A 22,061-nucleotide genomic window follows, 5' to 3' on the forward strand; every position below is an offset into this window, starting at 1 on the left:
CAGCTTTTCTCAAATTCACTGTCAGTCCACATGGCAGACTCTGGCCTCCCACGGACCCCAGACTGACCCTGACAGCTCCCACCTCTCTAACTTAGTTCGCTGGTGTTGCATCTGAATTCCAGTGTCTCGAGAGAGAGAGAAAAGGCCAGAGGTCAGGGTTCCACCCCTAGTCAGCAGCTGTGCTGGCCAGCATGGCTTTGGTGGCCCCTAGGAGAGTGGTTCTGAGGGGAGAGGGGCTGAGTGCACACGTCTGCACCCCTTGTGGGTGTCTATGACAAGTGCCTCTGATATTAGCAGGAGATGATAGATGTAGCCCATCTCACATGCAGGAGGAATGGAAATTGATAGATGTAGGCAGGACCCTTACGCAGCTATGGGAAGGACACTTTAGGCTGGGCACCAGCAGTGGCTCCCACTGAACTGGCTGCCACCACGCCAGAATTGGGGACATGGGGAGCTGGGATGCACTGAAAATGTTCAGGAACTCGCCACGAGAGTTAGGCCTGAGGGACCATCCCTGATGCCCGCTCAGGTAGCACCTGAGCCACGGACAGGCTGCTGCACATCCCCAGAGCCCTGCTCAACAGTACTGCATCTAAAGCAGCAGAAAGGCAGCCCAGCCCACCTCAACTCTGCTTTTCAAAGGAACCCAATTTGAGTCCAAAAATTCAGCCGTAAGGGAGTCTGGGAAATGCCTTTGCAGACACAATAGAGGAGGCTGGCATGGGAGCTGCCGAGGGCCCGCTCAGCATGTCCGCTTCCAATGGGAGCTGTAGTGAAGCCTGGAGAAAAGCAATAAAACCAATCTTAACCATTGACTTGGGCCACAGCAGACCAGGTAAGGGACTCATATGGCTTGCAATCTCACAGTGAGGCAGAAGGGCAGGGCCCTGACCTATAGCTTGGTAGACACATCCTTTGTGGAGGCCCCAGCATTGTGTATTTGGTACTTGCTGGTTCCTGGGTGACGAAACGGGGGCTCAGGAAGATGAGGTCACTGGTGAGTAGGGGTCACAGGCAGGGCTGGTACCCCAGGTCTGCCTGACCCCACGTGCTGTCCTCAGCCTGGTCCCTATGTTGACTTTGGCCAAGAGGGCCCTCTGCCAAGCTGGATTACATGCTCTACAACGCAGAGGGCAGCAGGAAGGAAGGGGAGGGAGGCAGCCAGCTTCTGGGTCTGTGTGGTTTTGAGGCACCGGGAGCCCAGCAGCCTTGCCCTGAATGCTGAATGTTTAAGGTGAGAGGGCCTGCCAGCAGGAGGAGAACCAGCAAGCATCCTTGACTGCATTGGTGTTTCTGGGGCCGGTGGCCTCTATTTCACACTTTCCAGGGCCTCCAGATCCAAGGCACAGCCTTCAGAGGCAGCGCAAGGAGCTCTGTACTTTTTGCCTTACTTTAGTCTCCCCGAAGTTCCTGGCAGGGGATGACGCAAGACAGTTATCACCATCTCACAGATGAGGACGAGGTGGCTCAGAGAGGTGGATGGTCCACCCGCTGTTACCCAGTTCAGCATGACAGAGAACGGAGCAGCTCTTTGGCCACAAGCCTTGTGATTCCCCAGGTGGAGTGCAAAGCTGGCCACACCTTGGGATCATCTTTATAGTAAGGGAGTTGGCACACCAACCCCAGATGCCTTCCTTCCAGCTCAGGGACCCGCCTACTCCCGGTCCCAGAGGGAGCTGTGGGTGTGTATGCAGAGCTAGGGGTGAGGTCCCCAGGATCTGCACCAGCTGAGGGAACTCTGGGCCTGGCTTCTCCACTGACTGGGAGATCCTGGTCTGCAGGTCTGATCTGTCCCCCTTTCCTGTGAGGGAAGCATGAACAGGGTCCCAGAGGCTAAACCGTGTTGCCTGACTGTGCCAGGGTAAGGGGGAGACTGAGCCACAGCCACCTCCATGGGGAAGGCCTCTCCCAGCCTCCACGAGCCCTCCAGGTTGATACACTGGGCTGCCAGGGTGTCTCCTACTGGCCCTTTGGTCCGTGTGCTCCCAGCCCTGACTGCCCACATCTCTGTATCAGCCCTCAGCAGGGCCAGCCTCTGGCCTTGCTGAAGCCTTTTGTTTTCTCTCACATCCTTCTTTTCATTCTTCCCCTCCCTCCCAAACCAGCATGGCAGCTCAGGTTGATTACAGCTCTGACCTCTTCTGCTTCCAACAGGGTCTCTCCTTGCCCCTTTAGTGCCCTCAGGATCAACACCTGCCCTCCGGGAGTCAGGATGGTATCACTAAGAGACTTTGGTCATGGACACGAGGGTCTCCCACTTCCTGGCTGTGCGACCTTAGGCTAGATGGCTTACCTTTCTGAGCCTGTTCTAGTCTCTGTAAAATCACCCAGCCCGGTGCTTGACAACTGTACGCACTCACTAAATGGAAGTTAATGTGATTGTTAATATCAACAATAGCTAGAATTTAGTGCTTACTCTACACCAGGCATTGTGCTAAACACATGATGTGCATTGGCTCGTTTTAGTCTCACAATAGCACTGTGAGGTAGGAATCCTTGTTATCCCCATTTTGCAGATTAGAAAACTGAGATATACAGAGGTGAAATACTCTGAAATCACGGGACTCAGAGGGCAGGCAAGCAGTATAATACAGAGAACCCAGCATTTAGACTCTATAAAGACCTGCATTCATGTCTTGGCACTTCCTCTCACCTTGAGATGTTTAAGTCACTGAATTTCACCAAACCTCAGTTTACTTACCTGTGAAATGGGGAGAATATCTATCCCCCTGCCAAGTTGATATAGAAAGAAGAGAGTTTGTAAAAATCTCCAAGATGTGAGGCATGACGCAAATGTTTGATAATGGTAAGGGTCCATTCATTAATCCAGCCATGACAATGCTCTACCTCCACCTCCACCCCTTATCTCCCCACAAGGACCAGCTCAGAGGCCACTGGCTGGGAAAACAGGATCTGTCTGTGGCTCTACCACTAATTATCCGTGAGATTTGGGCAGATCATTAACCTTCATGGGACTTGGTTTTCCTCTTTATAAACAGTTAACCAAGTGAGATTTATCTCAGGAGTGCAGGGTTGGTTCAACATATGAGAAACAATGTAACACTGTATTATTAGAATAAAGGACAGGATCCAGATCAAGCAAGCTCTTCCGGGGTTGCAGCCTCAGGTCACAGAGGCTCCTCAATCTAAAGATGGTGGCTTCAACAGTGAGGGGCACTATGGCGCTGGGGGTGAATATTGGCTGGCCTGTTGTGTTTGTCAGCAGAATTCCTTGAACCATGGCCTCAAGTGAGCTGAGAGAAGACTTTGCACAATTTGGCCATGGATGAAAGAGCACTGTACCTTTTGACAAGAAGAATAGCTTTTGCAGAAGTATGGATTGGATTCATTTTTCTTCAGAAGAAGAACTTCAGAATGCACAACAGGAAAACCACGTTATTGATGAAATAAAGCTCCATGTTCAAGCTCAGAAACCCAAAGCTTTGCAGGGGAATCAAACATCTGATGAAGAGAAAGATTTTTGAGACCATCACTGCCTATTAAATAAACAAAACTGAAAAAAAGAAGCATAAAGGACAAAAGCCACGTGATCATCTCAAAATGCACTTGTCAAAATTCACCCTTCCTTGATGGAAAAAAAAAATGCTCAACAAATTAGTAGTAAAAGCAAATTTCCTCAGTCTGATAAGGGGCATCTACAAAAAACCCACAGATAAGCTCATACTTAATGGTGAAAGACTGAAAACTCTGCCTAAAATGAGGAATGAGATGAAGATGTCACTCACCTCTTCTATTCAGTGTTGTGCTTGAGGTTTTAGCCAGGGCAAATACGCAAGAAAAAAATAAAAGGTATCCAGTTTGAAAGGGAAGAAGTAAGACTATCTGTGTTCGTAGGTGACATGATTTTGTCTATAGAAAATCCTAAGGAAGCCATCAAAAGAGAAAAACCCTATTAGAATAAACTTGCAAGATACAAGATCAATATACAAAATTCAATTGTACTTCTATATGTTAACAATCTGAAAACAAAATTAAGAAAATAATTTTATTTATAACACCATCAAAAAATATTAGGAATAAATTTAGCAAAGGTAGAATAAGACTTGTACACTGAAAACCACCAAACACTATTGAAAGAAATTAGAGAAGAGCTAAATAAATGGAAAGGCATCCTGGGTTCACGGGTTGGAAGACTTAAAATTGATGGCAATAGTTCTCAAATTGACCTATATATTCCATGCAATCTTTATCAAAATCCACGCTACCTTTTTTTTGCAGAAATTGACAAGTTATCCTAAAATTTCTATGGAAATGCCGGTGACCCAGAATAACCAAAACAATCTTGAACAAAGTTGAAGGACTTTTTGATTTCAGAACTTATTACAAAGATACAGTAATCAAGACTGGTACTGGCACAAGAAAAATATACATCAATGGAATAGAATTGAGGATCCAGAAATACACCCATACCTTTAAGGGAAATCTTATGAAGGGTGCCAAGACAATTCAATAGGGAAAGAATAGTCTTTTCAACAAATGGTGCTAGGATAACTAGGTAGCCACCTTTTTTAAATGAAGTTGCACCCCTAATTCACACCATATACAAAAATTAATATGAAACAGAGACCTACACATAGTAACTAAAAATATGAAACTCTTAAAACAGATGTGGAGTATTTGTGACCTTGGATTAAGCCATGGTTTCTTAAATATATCAAAAGCCTAAGCAAAAAAATTAATGGATTTTATCAAAATTTAAAAACTGATTTACAGGGCAGGCACTGTGAAGAAAGTGAAAACAACTCAGGGTGGGAGGAAACGTTTGTAAATTATATTTCTAATAAGGATGGTATCTAGAATAGATGTAGAACTCCTGAAACTCAACAGTAGAAAGACAAAACACCCAGTCTTTGAAATAAGCAAAGGACTTGGGTGGATAAGTTCTCCAAAGATGAGCCAGTAAATCCATAAAAAATGCTCAACATTGTTAGTCATCAGAGAAATGCAAACCAAAACCATGGTGAGATACCACTTAGCACTCACTAGAACGGCTGTCATCAAAGGAGACAACACTAATGTGTTGGCAAGGATGAGGGTATATTGGAATCCTCATACACTGCTGGTAGGAGTGTTAACTCAATTAAACATGGAGTTACCACGTGGTGCATCAATTCTACCCCTAGCTGTATGCTCAAGAGAAATGAAAACCTACGTCCACACAAAAACTTGGTACATGCATGTTCATAGCAGCATTATTCATAGTAGCTAAAAGTGGAGACAATCCAAGTATCTGTAAGGTGATGAACAGATTAAACAATATGGTGTATTCATATAATGAAATAATTGGCCACAGAAAGGAATGAGGTACGGTTTCCTGGGTGAACTTTGAAAACATTATGCTAAGTGGAAGAAGTCAGACAAAAGGCCACGTGATTCTGTGTGTGTAGATTGTCCAAAACAGGCAGATCCACACAGACGGGTAGATTAGTGATTGCCAGGGCTTGAGGGGAGGCGCGTGGGGAGTGATTGCTAACAGGGGCGGGTTTTTTTTTTCTCAGGGATCTGAAAATCTAATGGAATTATGTAGTGGTGATGGTTACACAGCTTCCTAGTATACCACAAACCACTTAATTATATGCTTTAAGGGGTGAATTTTATATCTTAATTTTTTTTAATGGAGTTCATCTAGAATGGTGGTTCACAAAGGGATGGGACAAGCAGTATCAGCGGCCCCTGGGAACTTGTTACAGATGCAGATTCTTGGACCCTCCTCTCCCCTGACCTGTTCCAGAGCTGCCAGATAATTAGCTGCAGGGGAGGGGAGGTCTAACAAGCTCTCCAGGGGATTCTGATGTAGACGCAGGTTCCAGAACCACTAGTCTTAGAACTTCGCTCTCTAGATCATGCAGAAGCTCCTAGCTCCAGGGTCCATGAATATCTGTGTCATCCAGTGATGCGCGCATCCCCACGTACCACAAGTTAACCACTCTAGGTAGTTAACTATCCAAGTGATTTTGTTTGAAGTTTTCCGTTAGCAACTGCATCTGTTCTTAATTTTTCCCTCCAGTAATATTAGCCATCTGTTTCGGTAGAGTTCACTTAAAACATTTTTTCACATAATTAAATTGTAATTTCCTACTTCAAAAAAGAAATCTGAGAGTTGAAAGGGACAGCAGCCCTCCTCTTGCTTACATTTGCACATCAGTCGGGGTCTGTGGTGAGAATCTGTCTCTCAGGGGTCCCTGACATTGTGCTTGAAGAGGTGGCACAGGCAGGGGAAGGAGGGGCTCCTGGTGTGTTGGAGATGTCTCTTGGGATAGACCCTGTCTCATCCCTCCTCTAGCCCCCCTCAAACTCTACCACTTCATCCCCAAATTAGCTAGACAAGATATTAGAGAAACCCAATTCAAGTGGTCTAAGCCAAAGGGCCCACAGTGGCAGGTTCACTGGGAGAATCTGCCTCAGACAAAGCTCGACATTGGGTTCAAAGGGTTGCAGGAGCCTGTCTGTGTCTCTCTACAAGGCCTTTCCCTGCCTTGGCTTTATTCTCGGGCAGCTTGCAAAGGTGACAGTAGCCATCTAGGCTTACATCTCATCGGGTTAACCTAGTGCACAAGTGGTACCTCTGGCTGAGTTAAGGATTGTATTCAGCTGTGTGTAACAGAAAATTTAAGTGACAAAGCCTTCACCTTGAGAGATTTATTTTTATCACAGAAAGTCCTGAGATTAGGGACTCTTGTAGCTCTGTCATACCATCAGTGTCCCATCTCTTTTCCTCTATCCTTAGCAGATGATTTTAATCCTCGAGGTTGCCAAGTGGCTCCTGCAGCTTGTGTGTTCATGTTCCAGGCAGGAACAAGGAGGAAGGACAAAGGGCAGGAGGCACGTGTCACTAAGCCTGTCTCTTCTTATCAGGAAGATAGTCACCTTCCTGGAAACCCCAACATATAGACGTCTACTTACATCTCATTGTATATGACCATGACCACGCCTACCTGCCAGGAAGCCTGGGAAATTAAGATTTTTAGCTATGAACCTACTGTCCCAAGAAAAACAGAGTTCTGTTAGTAAGGAGGAAGGGATAATGGACATTATAGACAGTGATTCCCAGCAAAATCCCCATGTGGGTCTTTAAATGGGGATGCATTGGGGGTCATTCACTGAACCCTGAATCTGTGTAAACCCCCAATGGCAAGGGTTGTTGACTTGTTCACTTGTGGATTCTCAGTAGCTAGAATAGTGCCTAGCACAGAGAATGAACACACTGAGCATTTATGGAATACATGATTAGCCAAACTTGACTCACACTCACACACCCACCTATAGAGCTAGGAAAGTAGAGTCAGCCCTCCAAACCATATGGCTGATGTGGGATGGAGGGTTGCTAGTATGCTGTTACCAGTAGAGGGGAGTGGATGCCGGCCAGACAAGAACAGTGAATGCCCAGCACAACCCAGTGTTGCTCAGGCTTGCCAATTTTTAGAGACAGCAAGCTACTCATCCAGGAGTAAACCTTTCCCATGTGGATTAACCAGTCCAGAGCCCTGTACTCTGAACCACCAGCCTCTGTCTGGCTGTCACACTCCAGGAGCCACTATTCCTTTGCCCTGATCACCCCAGGGTCAAGGACCAGATGCCTAGGGACAGCCCCTATCCCCCAGAGACTGCTTATTCAGACTAGCCAGTTCTAAGCCTGTTCACCCTGCCTTGTGTTTTCTCATGGAAACCACAATAAAGGCTTCTGCCCATGCTTTCCCCTGCCCCTTCTGCCTCCTATCCAACCCTGGTGCTTCTCCGAGAGACCCTGCATGGCTGGGAGAGATTCCTGTTTCCAGGGATCCACGAGCGTATAACCTGTACTTCATGTTAGTCATTTCCATGTCTGGTGTCTTACCCTACCTGATTCAAACAAACACTGGGTATATTTTAAAACATCTTAGCTGTGGGTTTGGCAAGATAATATGCATTTGAGCATGACTAGAGCTCGGGGGCGTTCGAAAGAATCTTTAACATCTTGGGAGGGCTCAGGAATCTGTAGGTTAACAAGCCCCCAGGTGATGTGGGTGCTCAGCTAGGCTGGAGAATGATCGATCCAGTCGTTATTTTGTGGATGAGATGGTTGAGGTCCAGCCTGCTGGGCATGTCTGCTCAGGAGACCACGTGTGGGCCAGGAGGTTGCACGGTCAGCACAGAATTAAAATGAATGAGAGGCTCTTGGCTGGGGTGGCAGGATGAACAGCCCCTCCCTGCAGCAGGGCTGTTTCTGTCTTCATAATTCTATTGCTTGGGACTCTTTGGATACAAGTAACAAGAGCCAGCTCAAGCTCACTGGAGCAGGAGAGGGGATATTTTGAGAAGGGTATGGAGGTATTTCCTGGAGCTGGTGCAGCTGGGGCTCAGGACCTAGGGGAGACAGGAGACAGATGACTAGGCAGGCCCCTCCCCATCCCTATCCCCGACTTATTCCTGCCCCTCAAACCTGCTTCCTCTGCCCCTCCCATCCTCACTTCACCATTCCAGCCACACATACTGAAATCCGTCCCAGACTCCCACGCCCAGAAAACAACCAGTAAGGCCTGGGACTGTCTCCAGGCTGCCCACACCTCCTTCCCTCAGTCAGGTGCAGTTGGGTTCTCTAATGTCTCTCTTCCAGTAAACTGTCCTGGTGATGTGTTCTGTTCTCTCAGTTGAAGTTCAGGAAATACCTGATTTCATCTGCATAATGTGTAGAAATCCTCTCCCCAGAAAAGGCTTTCAAAACTGGGACTCTCATGTCCTTTGTGTGTGGAGGTTTATTTTATTAGTTTTTATTTCAGGTGGTTTTTTTTTCTGATCTTGTCCCTACGTTCTGAGTGGCCCTTCTGGCCTCCCATTCATCTTGTACGTACTGAGCTCTGACATGGGCACAGGCGTGGAAGAATCCAGCAGGTCCCTGCCTGCGGGCGGCTTGCCCTCTGGCTTCAAAACTCATACAAGTGACTGTACCTTCCAAGCCAGTATCAGGAGCTGTAGTCTGACAGACGCACACAGTGTCTGAAACTGGGGTGCTGGTAACAGCCCCAGTGGTGATGGTGAGACTTGCCACTTACCGAGGCTTTTCTCTGGGCTGTTCGTTGACATATATCATGCTCCTAAGCCTCCAATACACTATCACCCCCGTTTTAAGGTAAGGAAACGAGGCTGGAGAGATGCTTGCCTTATGACCCACAGCCCATAAGTTACCTACTTGGCTTAGAACCCAAATCAGATGCCGGAGGTTTGTCTGCAGCCTATATTGTCCTTGGCCTGGAATTATTACACTTCAACATATAGAGCAAGTAGGGAACGAAACAGTGAAGTGTTGAATTATACAGTGCAAGCTGTTAGAAAATAGGACGATGTGTCACCTGCTAATGGTCGCCTCCTGCACCAGACTAGTGTAGAAGGCACCAGGGACCATTACCAGCTATGTTTGCACCCTGTCCTGGAAAGGCGGAGATGGTGGATTCAGGCAGTGAGGCTGTAGGTCAGCTCGGTAGAGTTTTAATAATTCATAAATATTCTTAAACTTCGAAGCAGTTACAGAAGAGATATATCCCCATGGACTCTGTTAAAGGCTTTCTGGAAGTCAGAACAGTGGGGAAGCTGAAGACAGGCATGGGGTTGGTGGGGACGCAGCATGAGTACTGTGGAAGTTTTCCACAGTTTGATCCACCGCAATAAATGTTTTACACATGCGTGCACACATGAATATCTATGAAAAGAAAATAAGTCTCATGGAATAATATCTAACTCTTACTATGTATCATAGCTCTAACACTTATTTTTTTCTTCTTAAGGAAATGCTAGTTGCCACCCAGTTGGTTGATTTCACAGTTCACTAATGGGTCTCATCCAGCAGTTGAAAAACACAGCCGCAGAGTGGGTCCAACGGAGCACTGTTTCTTAGGACACAGCGGTGGGCCATGAGGCTTGCCAGCTGGATGGGACCAGATCAGGGCAGATGTCCAAACGAGATGCCAAACCCATACCAGGCAAAAAGACAAACACCGAATGCTATTTGATATCTGTGAAAATAAGAAATTACCTTTCTGCTCTGGCATTTGTGCAGAGGTGCTCCTGGGTGTGTAAAAGTGTCCAGAGTTACAATTCCTCAGAGTGAGTTCTCCCCCTGTATACAGAGTTTTAGGTCAGTTCTGGAGATGCCCTGAGCCTTCCCTGGCAGCCTAGGTGAGTTGGAATGTGGGCTGAAGCTTTGGGCAGGAAACCTCTCTGTTGTCTGTGCCAGGATTACAAGGCACAGCAAGGTGTGTGTAGAGGAAGATCTGGGAAGACAGATTTTTTTTTTAGATACAGCATCTTGGATGAATACATGAATGCATTTGCTGATTTTGAGCTAACCATTTTCTCCTGACTCGTTATTATAAGCAGGATGAAGTTTTTTTTTCCTTAGAAAATATGTTTTTAATGATTTAGGAAGATGCAAGCACAGATGCACAGAGCTAAAACAGTTACTGCCAGCCTACCTTGCAATTTCTTTTTTTTAATTGAGATACAATTTGTATACAGTAAACCTTACACTTATAAAGTATACAATTCAGGGTTTTAGTATGTTCACAAAGTTGTGCAACCATGACCACTATATAATTCCAGAAAATTTTCATGCCACCAGAAAGAAACCTCAGACTCCTGGGCAATCACACCCTATTCCCCACCTCCTTCCATCCCCTGGCAACCACTAATCTATTTTCTGTCTCTTGATTTGTCTCTTCTAGACATCTCATATAAATGCAATCATATAATATGTGACCTTTGGCTTCTTTCATTTTGTGCAACATTTTCTAGGTTCATCCATGTTGTAGCCTGTATCAACATTGCATCCTTTTTTATGAATGAAAAATATTCCATTGTATTTATATATTCAATTTTGTTTATCCATCCGTAACTTGATGGATATTTGGGTTGTTTCCACTTTGGGGCATTAGGAATAATGCTGTTATGAACATCTGAGGACAGGTTTCTGTGGGGTATGTTGGGGAATTGCCAGAGAGTTTTCCAGGAGGCTGTACCGTTGTCCATCTCCACCAGCAGTGTACGAGGGTGCCTGTTCTCCCACATCGACACCAGTACTTGTTATTATTTATCTTTGTATTATAGTTATACTTGTGGGTGTGAAGTAGTTTTGATTTGCATTTTCCTAATACAATCCTGAAGGTGCTGAGCATCTTTCCACATGCTCATTGGCCATTTGTATGTCTTCTTTGGAGAACTGTCTATTCACCTTTGCCCATTTTTAAAATTGAGATTTTTTTATTGTTGAGTTACTATTTATATATTCTGAATACTAGACCTTTCTATGATTTGCAAGTATTTTCTTCTGTGGGTTGTCTCTAACTTCCTTAATAGTGTCCTGTGGGGCACAAAACTTGTAAATTTTGAAGTCCAATTTGTTTTTTTTCTTTTATTATCTGTGTTTTGAGTGTCATCTGAGAAACCATTGCCTAATCCAAGGTGATGAAGAGTTATGCCCATGTTTTCTTGTAAAAGTTTTTTAATTTTAGCTCTTATTTTTAGATCTTCAATCCATTTTGAGTTCAGTTTTGTATATGGTATGAGGTAGGGGTCCAATTTTATTCTTTTGCCTGTGTGTATGTAATTGTCCTAGCACCGTTTGCTAAAAAAGATTATTATTTACCTATTGATTTGTTTCAGCACTCTTGTTAAATATCAGTTTACCTTACTTGTATGGTTTATTTCTGGACTCTAAATTTTGTTCCATTGATGTGCATATCCTTATCCCAGTAGGATACTCTCTTGATTACTGTAGCTTTGTACTAAGTTTTAAAATTGGGGCATGTAAGTCCTCCAGCTTCATTATTTTTTCAAGGTTGGTTTGGCTGTTCTGGGCCCCTTGCACTTCCATATGGATATTAGAATTAGCTCATCAATTTCTACAAAAAAAAAGTCAGCTAGGATTTCAATAGGAATTGCATTGAATCTGTAGATCAGTATGGGGAGTATTTCCATCTTAATAATATTAAGCCTTACAATCCACGTACAGGATGTCTTTCCACTTATTTAGGTTGTCTTTAATTTCTTTCAATGATGCTTGGTAGTTTTCAGCACACTCATCTTGTACTTCTGTTATATTTATTCCTAAGTTTTTTTTCTTTTGATCCTATTGTAAATGGAAATTGTTTTCTTAATTTCATGTTTCTGATGTTCATTGTTGAATTCAGCAGACATCCTCCTCTTGTTGAAAGTTTTCAGCCTTTCCCCATTAAGTATGACATTAGCTGTGGGTTTTTTATAGATGCCCTTCATTGGGTTAAGGAAATTCTTTTCTATTCCTAGTTTGTTAATGATTTTTAAGATAATGATTTTATCTTAAAAGGTGTTGGATTTTGTCAAATGCCTTTCTTGCCTCAATTGAGATGATTGTGCCATTTTGTCCTCTATTCTATTCATGTGGTGTATTGCATTGATTGAATTTCATATGTCGAACCAACCTTACATTCCTGGGATAAATCTCACTTGATCATGGTGTATAATCCTTTTTTCTATGTTGCTGGATTCAGTTTGCCAGAATTTTGTTAAGGATTCTTGGATCTATATTCATAAGGGATACTGGTCTGTAGGTTTGTTTATTCTTGATGTCTGGCTTTGTATCAGGGTAACACTGGCTTCACAGAGCAAATTGGGAAGTGTTCATTCCTCTTTTATCTTTTGGAAGAGTTTGTAAAGGACTCATGCCAATTCTTCTTTAAACATTTGGTAGAAATACCCATGAAACCATCTGGTCCTGGCTTTACTTTAAAGGAAGTTTTCTGATTATTATTTCAATCGCTTATTGTAAGTCTCTTCAGATTTTCTATTTCTTTTTGAGTCATATTTGGTAGTTCCCATCTTTGTAGGATTTTACCTGTTTCACCTGGGCCATCTGATTTGTTGTCACACGGTTGTTCATAGTATTCCTTAATAATTTGTTTTACTTCTGTAAGGTCCCTCATGGTGCCCCTCTTTCATTCCTGATTTCAGTAGTTAGAGTTTTCTCTCTTTTTTTCCCCTTGATCAGTCTAACTAAAGGTTTGTCAATTTTGTTGATCTTTTAAAGAACCAGCTTTTGGTTTAATTGATTCCTTTTTTCTGTTTCACTTATTTCTACTTCTCTCTTGATTATTTCCTTACTTCTGCTTTTTTTGGAACTTAATTGGCTTTTCTCTTTTTGTTTCTTAAAGTGGAAAGATAGGTCATTGATTAAGATCTTGTCTCCTTTTTAATGTAGACATTTACAGCTATTAATTTCTCTCTCAGTACTGCTTCCCTGCATTCTATAAGTTTGAGTGTGTTATGTTTTCATTTTCATTCATCTCAAAGTATTGTCTAACTTCCCTTGTGATTTCTTCTTTGACTCACTGGTCGCTTAGGAGTGTGTTGTCTAATATCCACGTATTTGCCAGTCTTCCACGTTTCCTTCTGTTATTGATTCTACTTTCTTTCCCTTGTGGAATGGTTGTAGAATATACTTTACATGTTTAAATCCTTTTAAATGTATTGATGTTTGTTTCATGACCTAACATTTGATCTATTCTGGAGAATGCTCCATGTGAACTTGAGAAGATGTTTTCTTCTTGAATACACATTTAAATATTTTTCATCAGATTTGGGAAGTTTTTGAGCATGAGTTCTTCAAGTATTCTTCCTGTCCCCTTTTTCTCCTCTCCTTTCTTTCTGGTACATTATTTTGGCATGTTGGATGGTGTGCCACAGGTCTCTCAGGCACAGTTCATTTTTCTTTATTCTTTTCTCTTTCTGTTTCTAAGACTAGATAGACTCAGTTTATCTATCTTCAAGATCATTGATTTCTTTCTTATTCCTTCTCAGATTTGCTATTGAGCCCTTCTACTGAAATTTTCATTTTAGTTATTGCATTTCTCAACTCCAGAATTTCTTTTTTTTTGTCAGCTCTTTTTATAATTTTTGCTTCTTTATTGATATTTATTGATATTCTCTGATGAGAAATCATTCTCACACTTCCCATTAGTTTTTGAGACAGTTTAAAAAACTTCTTTGGGTATATTTTAAAATAACTGATTTACAAATAGTCTTTGTCTAGTAATTCCAGTGTCTGGAATTCCTCAGAGGTAGTTTCTGTTATCTGCTTTTTTTCCTGTGTTTGAGCCATGTTTTCTTGTTTCTTTCATGCCTTGTAATTTTTTTATTGTTAAAACTGGGCATTTAAAATAATATAACATGAAATAATAATAATAAGAAATCAGATTCTTTCCTCTTCCCAGGGCTGTTTGTTCTTGCTTTATTGTTGTTGTTTATTTGTTTGGTGACTTTTGTAACTAAAATTTAAAAATCTATGTTCTTTATTGTGTGGCCACTGAAATATCTGCTAGGTTACCCTAAGGTCATCTAATGATTGGACAGAGATTATCTTAGACGCTTGGATCAAACAAGTCTCCCAGTCTTTGCTGATGGGTTCTGTGTGTGTTTGGGGGCACGCCTTTAACACCCCAGCAGGCAGTTTACAGCTCCACCCTAGCCTTTACTTCTTGCTTTCTCACTGCATCAGAGTTAGCAGAAGTGAAAGTTTAGGGTGTTATCAAGTCTTTCCTGAGCATGCAAATAACCCTGGGCACAGCCCTGTGCATGGACTTTGAGATTCCCAGAAATATGTAGGAGCTTTTCCAAGCCCTCTATGGACATCTCATTCCCATCTTTTCCTTCTAAGTTTTTTCATTAACCTCTTATTTGTCCAATTGTTATCCATCACCTTGAACAGCACAGTTTTCAACAATTGCCTCTTACTGTTTTCAACAAATGCCCTCAAGGAAAAGGCTATTCACTCTGGGTGAGCTCTGATTCAGGTAAAACAAAGATAGCCTTGAAAGTGGTGTCTTCCAGGAAACCAGCAGACAGGCCAGATAATGTCATTTCTCTGGAAATGGGCTTGGAAGGAGCTTCAATGCTGTCCTGCACCCTCCAGTGGATGCCAGACTACTTGATTTTCAAGGCTATTCCAAAGCTGGTGAAAGAGAGTGAAAATAGGGCAAATTAAAACTCTGGAAAGCTCATTCTTACTGATACCCAGCCAGTTTTCTTAAATAAACACTCCCTGGATTGCTACAAGTCTTTGGTTAATTTCCAGATTTCTGAAAAAAGTTGATTCTGACCATTTTTGCTAGTGTTCTCTTTGCTTTTATGGAGGAGAGAATTTTTAGAAGTCCTTCCTCCACCATTTCATCGGCATCACCAACAAGCCTGTGTGGAGCTTATGTGTACTCAAAATACCCAGTGGCTTATTAAGGACACCGTACTTGCATTCAGTGGCTTTTGAGGCCACTTTTCCTCAGTTGAATTGTTTGTGGATTCCCTTGGTAGGGGCCAGTGAGGTCATACCTGCCAGCAGGACACCCCATTTTAGTTTGCACCTGCCACAGGCTGAGGATATGTCCTTGGAGCAAAGGAACTGAGGTTTCCAGGCTCCTACTGTGCCAGGCTCTGTGCGCTGGGTGTTTTATGTACATTGTATCATTCCATTTTTGCAACAACCAAGAAAGAGATAATATGCCCATTTAACAGGTAAAAAAACTACTAAGATGCAAAATGCTAAGCAGTGTGCCTGCTACACATAGAAAATATCCCCTATCTAGATTGTTTTGTTGTTGTTACTGTATATGTTGTTATACAAGCTGTTACTGTCAGAGGAAGAAGTGGAGTGGACAGGATTGCTCAGGGTCATTTGAATTCCAGCCCAGGTTTATCTTAATTCCAAAGCCCATCGATATTCCACAACCCCATCCCAGCTGCCCTGGGCAAGTTCGTTCCCATTCTGGGTCCCACTTTCTTTATGCTGCTAAATGAAGGATTTGCACTGACTGAAGTTATTTGGTCAACAAACGCCTGAGTTTTGCTGAGATGGCATCATGAAGATGTGTGATTCTGTGAAGTCAGCTGCTCTGAGTCACATTGGTAACATTCTCTTGTTTGGCTTGAAACAATAACCCCATGTGTGTTTCTCTCCCTCTCCCTTCTGGCTCCGCCCGACCCCACTGCAGAGGCAAGAGGGGACAAGGCCAAGTGGGTGTTCACCTGGCCGCTCATCTTCCTCCTATGCATCACCATCCCCAACTGCAGCAAGCCCCGCTGGGAGAAGTTCTTCATGCTCACCTTCGTCATGGCCACATTGTGGATCGCTGTCTTCTCCTACCTAATGGTGTGGCTGGTGAGTGATGGCAGCAGGGTGGACTGGCCTCTCCCACCTGCCAGAGGCACTGCTGTGCCACCTTCAGCAAGTCACCTACCTTAACAGGCCTTGGCTTATTTCTCAGTAGAAAGGAACTTCAGCAGAGGCGTGTGGTGCGGTGCTGTGCTGTGCACCAAGGATACCCAGATGGACACAGCCTGGTGCTTGCCTTCAAGGCAGGTGTGGGCAGGGAGATGAGCCTTTACATGGGCAGCCTGAGACATGCCTCCCTGGTGTGATGGGAACAGGAATATGGCAGGGGTTGCACGGACTCTCTGTAAAGAGCTCTGGAGGGCTAATCACTAGGCCCTCTGCCTCTCTAGCATCCTCGGGGGAATGGAATAGAGACTGGAGTCCTGGGAGACAAACCCAAGGCAGCCCTAACCATGCTCCCTGCCAAGAGCTGCTCCTCTACCCTCTACATCCAGGCGTATATATAAACTTTATGTAAACTCTTCTAGTCCTCATAACAGCCCAATGGGATAAGCATTTTTATTATGTCCATTTTACAGATGGGGAAACTGAGGCATAGAGATTGAGTCATTTGCCCGATTAGTTATACAATTAGCAGCTATTGCACAATTAGTTACACAATTTGTGAGTTCTAGAGTTGGGGTTAGAACCCAGGTATTGGTCTTCAGAGTTCATCAACCACTCTCCTGAAAGGCCTCTCGGTTTGTTACTGGAATTTTCAGGTGCCATTTGGACTAAAGTTTGTCAGGCAGAGAGGCTGTGGCATAGCTCCTCTGGCCACAGGTGACTGCTCCCTGTCCAAACCTTTCATTGCCTGGGCGGGGCCAAGCAGGAGCCCCCTTGCCCTCACTCTGTGCACCATCCTGGGGTCCCTCCCCTTCCCCTACACCATGGGGAAGCCAGGAACAAGGCGAGAAGGGCTTACAGGACAGCTGCATTTCTTCTGTCAGCCACGTGCACCTTCGTGACATCCATGTAGTCATTTCATTCTCTCCCTACACCCAGTACCTCCTGACACCTAACACACAGGGCGAGGGCGACTTGGTTTCAGAGGCACAAGGGGCACCTTTCCCTTAACCCCAAAGGAGCAGTTTAATGGGGAAAGAAGAGCTATGGGGTCACATGGAAATGGATATGAATCCCAGTTCTCCCCTTGTGAGCCGTGACACCTGGGCAGGAGACCCAGCTTCCATGAGCCACAGTCTCCCCCTCCACGAAATGGACATGTTCGTCACCATCTGACAGGTTACTGGGAGAACAAAAAAGTCTCTGTCCGGGCATTAGGTCTGAGCTTACAGTGTGGCAAATTGATCATCGCTGCAAGTATCAGCCATTTTCACCATGAGATGCAGCCAACACTGCTTCCACGTTTGTTCAGATAGACATTTCGGTCCCCATAGATGCTGATGTGTGTGTGTTGGGGTCGGGGAGGAGTTGGGAACAGCTACTACCCAAACCACCCCAGAAAAGGATGGCAACCAGAAATAATGAAAACTGTGCATCAAAATGAACTGAATTTGCAGATTTTAAGGTTTTCTGAGTAGGGTTAAAGGCCGGCCCATCTTCACATTTGATAAAAGGATCCAACGATTTCTCTTCCTAACGTGCATTCACAAAACAACATCGCAAGTGGAAAGAGTGTTTCATGGCATTTGAGTGGGTGTGAGAATAGAGAAGATCAAATTAATGAACGTGTGAAATTTTTTCTTCTCTAATTGCTGAAAACAACAGTATTATGAAGTCAGTTCTACTAATTAGCAGTGAGGTGGAATGTTTAATAATACTCCCACCCCACCATCTTGACTTACATTCCCCACCCCAGCTTCTTAAAGCAGAGTCGTGGCACTGGGTTGGCCAGGGTCCCAGGAACCACATTGCTGGGGCCCTCTTACCTGTGGTTTTGGCCACAGTTTGGGATGATTAAATGGCATCCACAGTAGAAAGTGGTAAAGACAAAAGTGCCACATTAGCCTGATTTCTGCTGAAGATGTGCCTGCCCGCGCATCACATGCTCACCTTCCTAATGCCCTGCTGGGGGCGCCAGGGAGCAGTGAGGTCTCACCTGCCCACACCTGAACCCCACAGCACTGCACATCTCTCACCCTCAAGGCTTTGGGGAAAAAAGGCTTTGATTCTTGAATGTCAGGGACCTCTAAAGGGGTCATCCTGCCCAGCACCTTTTCACACCTGGGGAGACTGAGGGCCAAAAAGGAGGCCTGGCTTCCCCAAGGTCGTGTACATGGCCAGCCCCCTAGCTCTGGACTCAGCTGTGCTTCTGTCTCTGAAGCCTAGGCATCAGGAGGGCTCAGAGGGCCCCGGGCTGGAGTCCAAGGCAACACTCAGGTAGCATCGCTGGTCCTGAATGCTTAGAGAGTGTGTGCCTCCCTTCTGTCCTTCCATCCTCCAGCTTCTTAGCCATGTAGTTCAATGATTTTTTTTTAATGGAGGCATTCCCAATAGAGTCAAGATAACCCAGGTTCCTGTACTTATGACAGCGGGTATCACTCATTAAACACATGTCAGCCATAGCTGAGCTGTGCTTGTGGAACCTCCTTCACAGACAACATGGGTTAAGCACTGACCAGTCAGCTGTGCGCTTTTGACATCCTCAGTGTCTCTCTTCTCGCACAGCTCAGAGCAGACCTGTCAGCGTGCACTCTTCCCCACGCCTGGTGACGCTGAGCTGAGCACTGTCGTTTGGGATGGATCATCTTCAAACCCCTCTGCAAAGCTCTGTCCTGGAAGGGATATCGTTTTAGTCCACGAGCTCAGGCTACATTCCAGGGCTAAGCTTTGCCCTTAGAAAGCGCACTTCATCTGGGGCTAAGCCCCATGAGTCTAATCACCCTCATTTTCTCTGCCCTCGTTGATTGGAAGACGAGTGCTTGAAAGAGAAGAGAAACATACATCTGTGAACGTCTTGCATATGCTGGGCACTGTCACCTCACATTTTCTCAGTTAATCCTCATTTAAAAGCTCATTTTACAGATGAGGGAACTGAAGCTCAGAGAAGCAAATCAGCTTGTCCTGAGCCACCCAACCATTGGCTGGGATTACAGCCATCAGCCAACATGTGAACAACCCTAAGAGGTGCCACCGTTCCCAGTTTCTCAATGGGGAGGCGAGCCAGAGCTAACGGGTGTTTTAAATGGGTTTGTTCAAATGCTTCTGGGGATTTCCATCTGGCTGTCGCTCAGGGCCCTGGCCATCTCCCAACTCTCAGGCATTTCTTAGAGGAGTATGTGATCGTGCGTCAAGATCCTTAAAAGCCTGTGTATCCTTCACCCAACAATTCTATTTCTTGGAACTTACCCTAAGGAGGTAGTAAGATGAGATCCCAAAGATGTTCGTACACGTGACTGCGAGGCTGGGGCATGCCTTTAGAGTCGGAAAGACTTGGCCTGGAGTCTCACCAGCTTCTTGCCCACCACGATTGTAACTGAAGCTCTCTGACCCTGGCTTCCCTGGGCATAATAATAGTGCCTCCCTCACTGGTGAGTGGTGAATAACAGAATGCATGAGATTATGAAAGTAAAACACTTGCAGGGTACCCGGTACACAGGAAGTGCTCAATAAATGTTACTCGTATGTAATTGTATTGTAAAAGCAAAAAAAAGAAACCACCTCAGTATCCACCAGTGACAGATTGGCAGAAACTTTACAGCCGTACAGTGGAATCCGTGCATCAGTTTAAAATAATGTTGCAGATGAATATTTGAGGTGGAAGGATATTCACACTGTATTATTACATGAAATAAATAGTTGCAAAATACCAGAATCTGATTTTATTTTTTTCTAATACACACACCAGGAAGAAGGTCAAGGATATATTCTAAAGCAAGGTTTTCAAATGTGGTTCGCAGACCAGCAGCCGTAGGGTCCCAACCACCTGGGAACTTGTTCAGAATGCAGATTCTTGGGCTTCACCCCAGGCCTCCTAAGTCAGCAACTCTGGGGGGTGGGCCTGGCAGTCCTATTTTAACCAGCCCACCAGAGGATTTCCTACATGTTCAAATTTGAGAATCACTGTCTGATGGAAAGTGTTCATTGTGGTTGTCTGAGGGTCTTGAGAAATGGTAGGTGATTTTTACTATCATTTTCCTTTATTTTTTAAACTTTTAAAAAACAGTAAACACATATGATTCATGTAATCTGGGAAAAAAGAACATTCAAAAGATGTTTTTTAAAATAAAACTGCATTCCAGATGTTTCTTTTGGTCATAGCAGTGCTACGTTTAAGTTGAAGATACTCAGTTGTAAGCCCAGCTTCCCGGAGTGCTCCTCTGTGAGTTCATGTCTCCCCCTCTTCTGCAGGTGACTATTATTGGATACACCCTGGGGATCCCTGATGTCATCATGGGCATTACTTTCCTTGCAGCAGGCACGAGCGTTCCAGACTGCATGGCCAGCTTGATCGTGGCGAGACAAGGTACGGATGGCACCTCGGCCCCCGCAGCCCTCAGCATCACTGTGCAGGCCCCTCCCCACCACCCGGTTACAGTTCCTGGCTCTCATGACTGGGAGTCCTTAAGTCCTGCTATGGGGGAAACTGTGACGACTGGGAAGCACCAGGTGTTAGATTCCATCTATGGAGAGAATGCTACCAAGGTCAACTCCAGGCATCTAGGAGCACTGGCTTGCGTGGAGTTGTATACAGATGAGCTTGTTCTGACATCACCAATGTGAGATCAAACAGAACTGGAGCCCAGACTTTTTATAGTAAATGCAATAGTAGTGGGAAATGTTCTGGTCCCAGGAAGGCAAAGTGGGGACATCTTATATCTCCAACTATTTCCCAATTCTTCCTCAAAGTTCTAGAACTTGTATAATGTTTTGGTTTGGTGGGATTACTAAATGACGTGGGGTAAGCAAGATGAAGAGTGCCTACTGTATGCTCTTTGATGGCAGAACAAAAGAGCTATAAAGAGACAGTCTTTTATCTTAATGTCTTTTTTTTTTAATGGAGGTACTGGGGGTTGAACCCAGGACCATGTACATGCTAAGCACGTGCTGTGCCACTGAGCTATTTCCCTCCCCTCTGTAAAGAGCCAGTCTTCTTTTACTGCTCCTTTTCTGCTGGTGAGATAGTATCCAAGCCCAGACTTGGGCAGATGGAAGTTTGAAAGTATGGGGGCAGGGCGGGCAAATGATGGAGTGAAACCTCAGAGAAAGCCGGAGAGGAGCGACGTGTCCAGAGAGAAAGATGGTTTGGAAAGAAGGAAAACGGTTTATCTCTCCAAGATCAAGGGAAGGGTGGATTCGTTGGTAGGTCAGTCCCGAGGAAATGTGAATTGAGGGGAGGGTGGGGTGGGAGTACGTCTGCCAGCAGGCTGGAGCCTTGTGGAGAGCGGGGACAGTGGGGGACAGCAGCTCAGGGGAGTGGGATTTAATTAAGTAACCTGTGAGGTGAGTGTTTTCATTTCCTAGGGCTGTCATAACAAAAGTTCCCCAACCAGGTGACTTAAAACAGGAGAAATGGGTTATCTTACAGTTCCAGGGACTGCAAGTTCAAAATCAAAGTGTCAGCAACACCACACTCCCTCTGAAGGTTCTAGGGAAGAATCCTTCCTTGTTTTCCTCCAGCTTCTGGTGGTTGCCAGGAACCCTGTTGTCCTGTGGCTGCATCCCTCCAGCCTTCGCTACGTCTTCACCTGGTGGTCTTTCCTCTGCCTGTGTCTGGGTTCAAATTTCCCGCTTCTTATAAAGATGCCAGTCACTGGAGTAGGGCCGACCCTGATTCAGTATGACCTCACTTTAATTTGATTGCATCCACAAAGATGCTATTTGTAAATAAGGTCACGTTCACAGGTATCGGGTGGACATGAGTTGGGGGGGTGGGCACTATTCACCCTGGTGCAGTCGGTAAAAGAAAGCCCCTGAAGACTGAGGG

At 44.7% G+C, this 22,061-nt stretch overlaps 1 protein-coding gene across 1 annotated transcript in view; it reads left to right on the plus strand.

Annotated features, from left to right (window-relative positions):
• The window catches only part of SLC24A4 (solute carrier family 24 member 4), a 158,449-nt gene that overhangs the window by 125,799 nt on the left and 10,589 nt on the right, over positions 1–22,061 (plus strand). Inside the window, exons 13-14 of the mRNA XM_006208213.4 lie at positions 16,011–16,177; positions 20,486–20,600. Of these exons, the coding sequence (XP_006208275.1) occupies positions 16,011–16,177; positions 20,486–20,600 (282 nt within the window). The remainder of the gene's footprint in view (positions 1–16,010; positions 16,178–20,485; positions 20,601–22,061) is intronic.

Source organism: Vicugna pacos, chromosome 6, assembly GCF_048564905.1.
Source record: "Vicugna pacos chromosome 6, VicPac4, whole genome shotgun sequence".
NCBI classification, from domain to species: Eukaryota; Metazoa; Chordata; class Mammalia; order Artiodactyla; family Camelidae; genus Vicugna; species Vicugna pacos.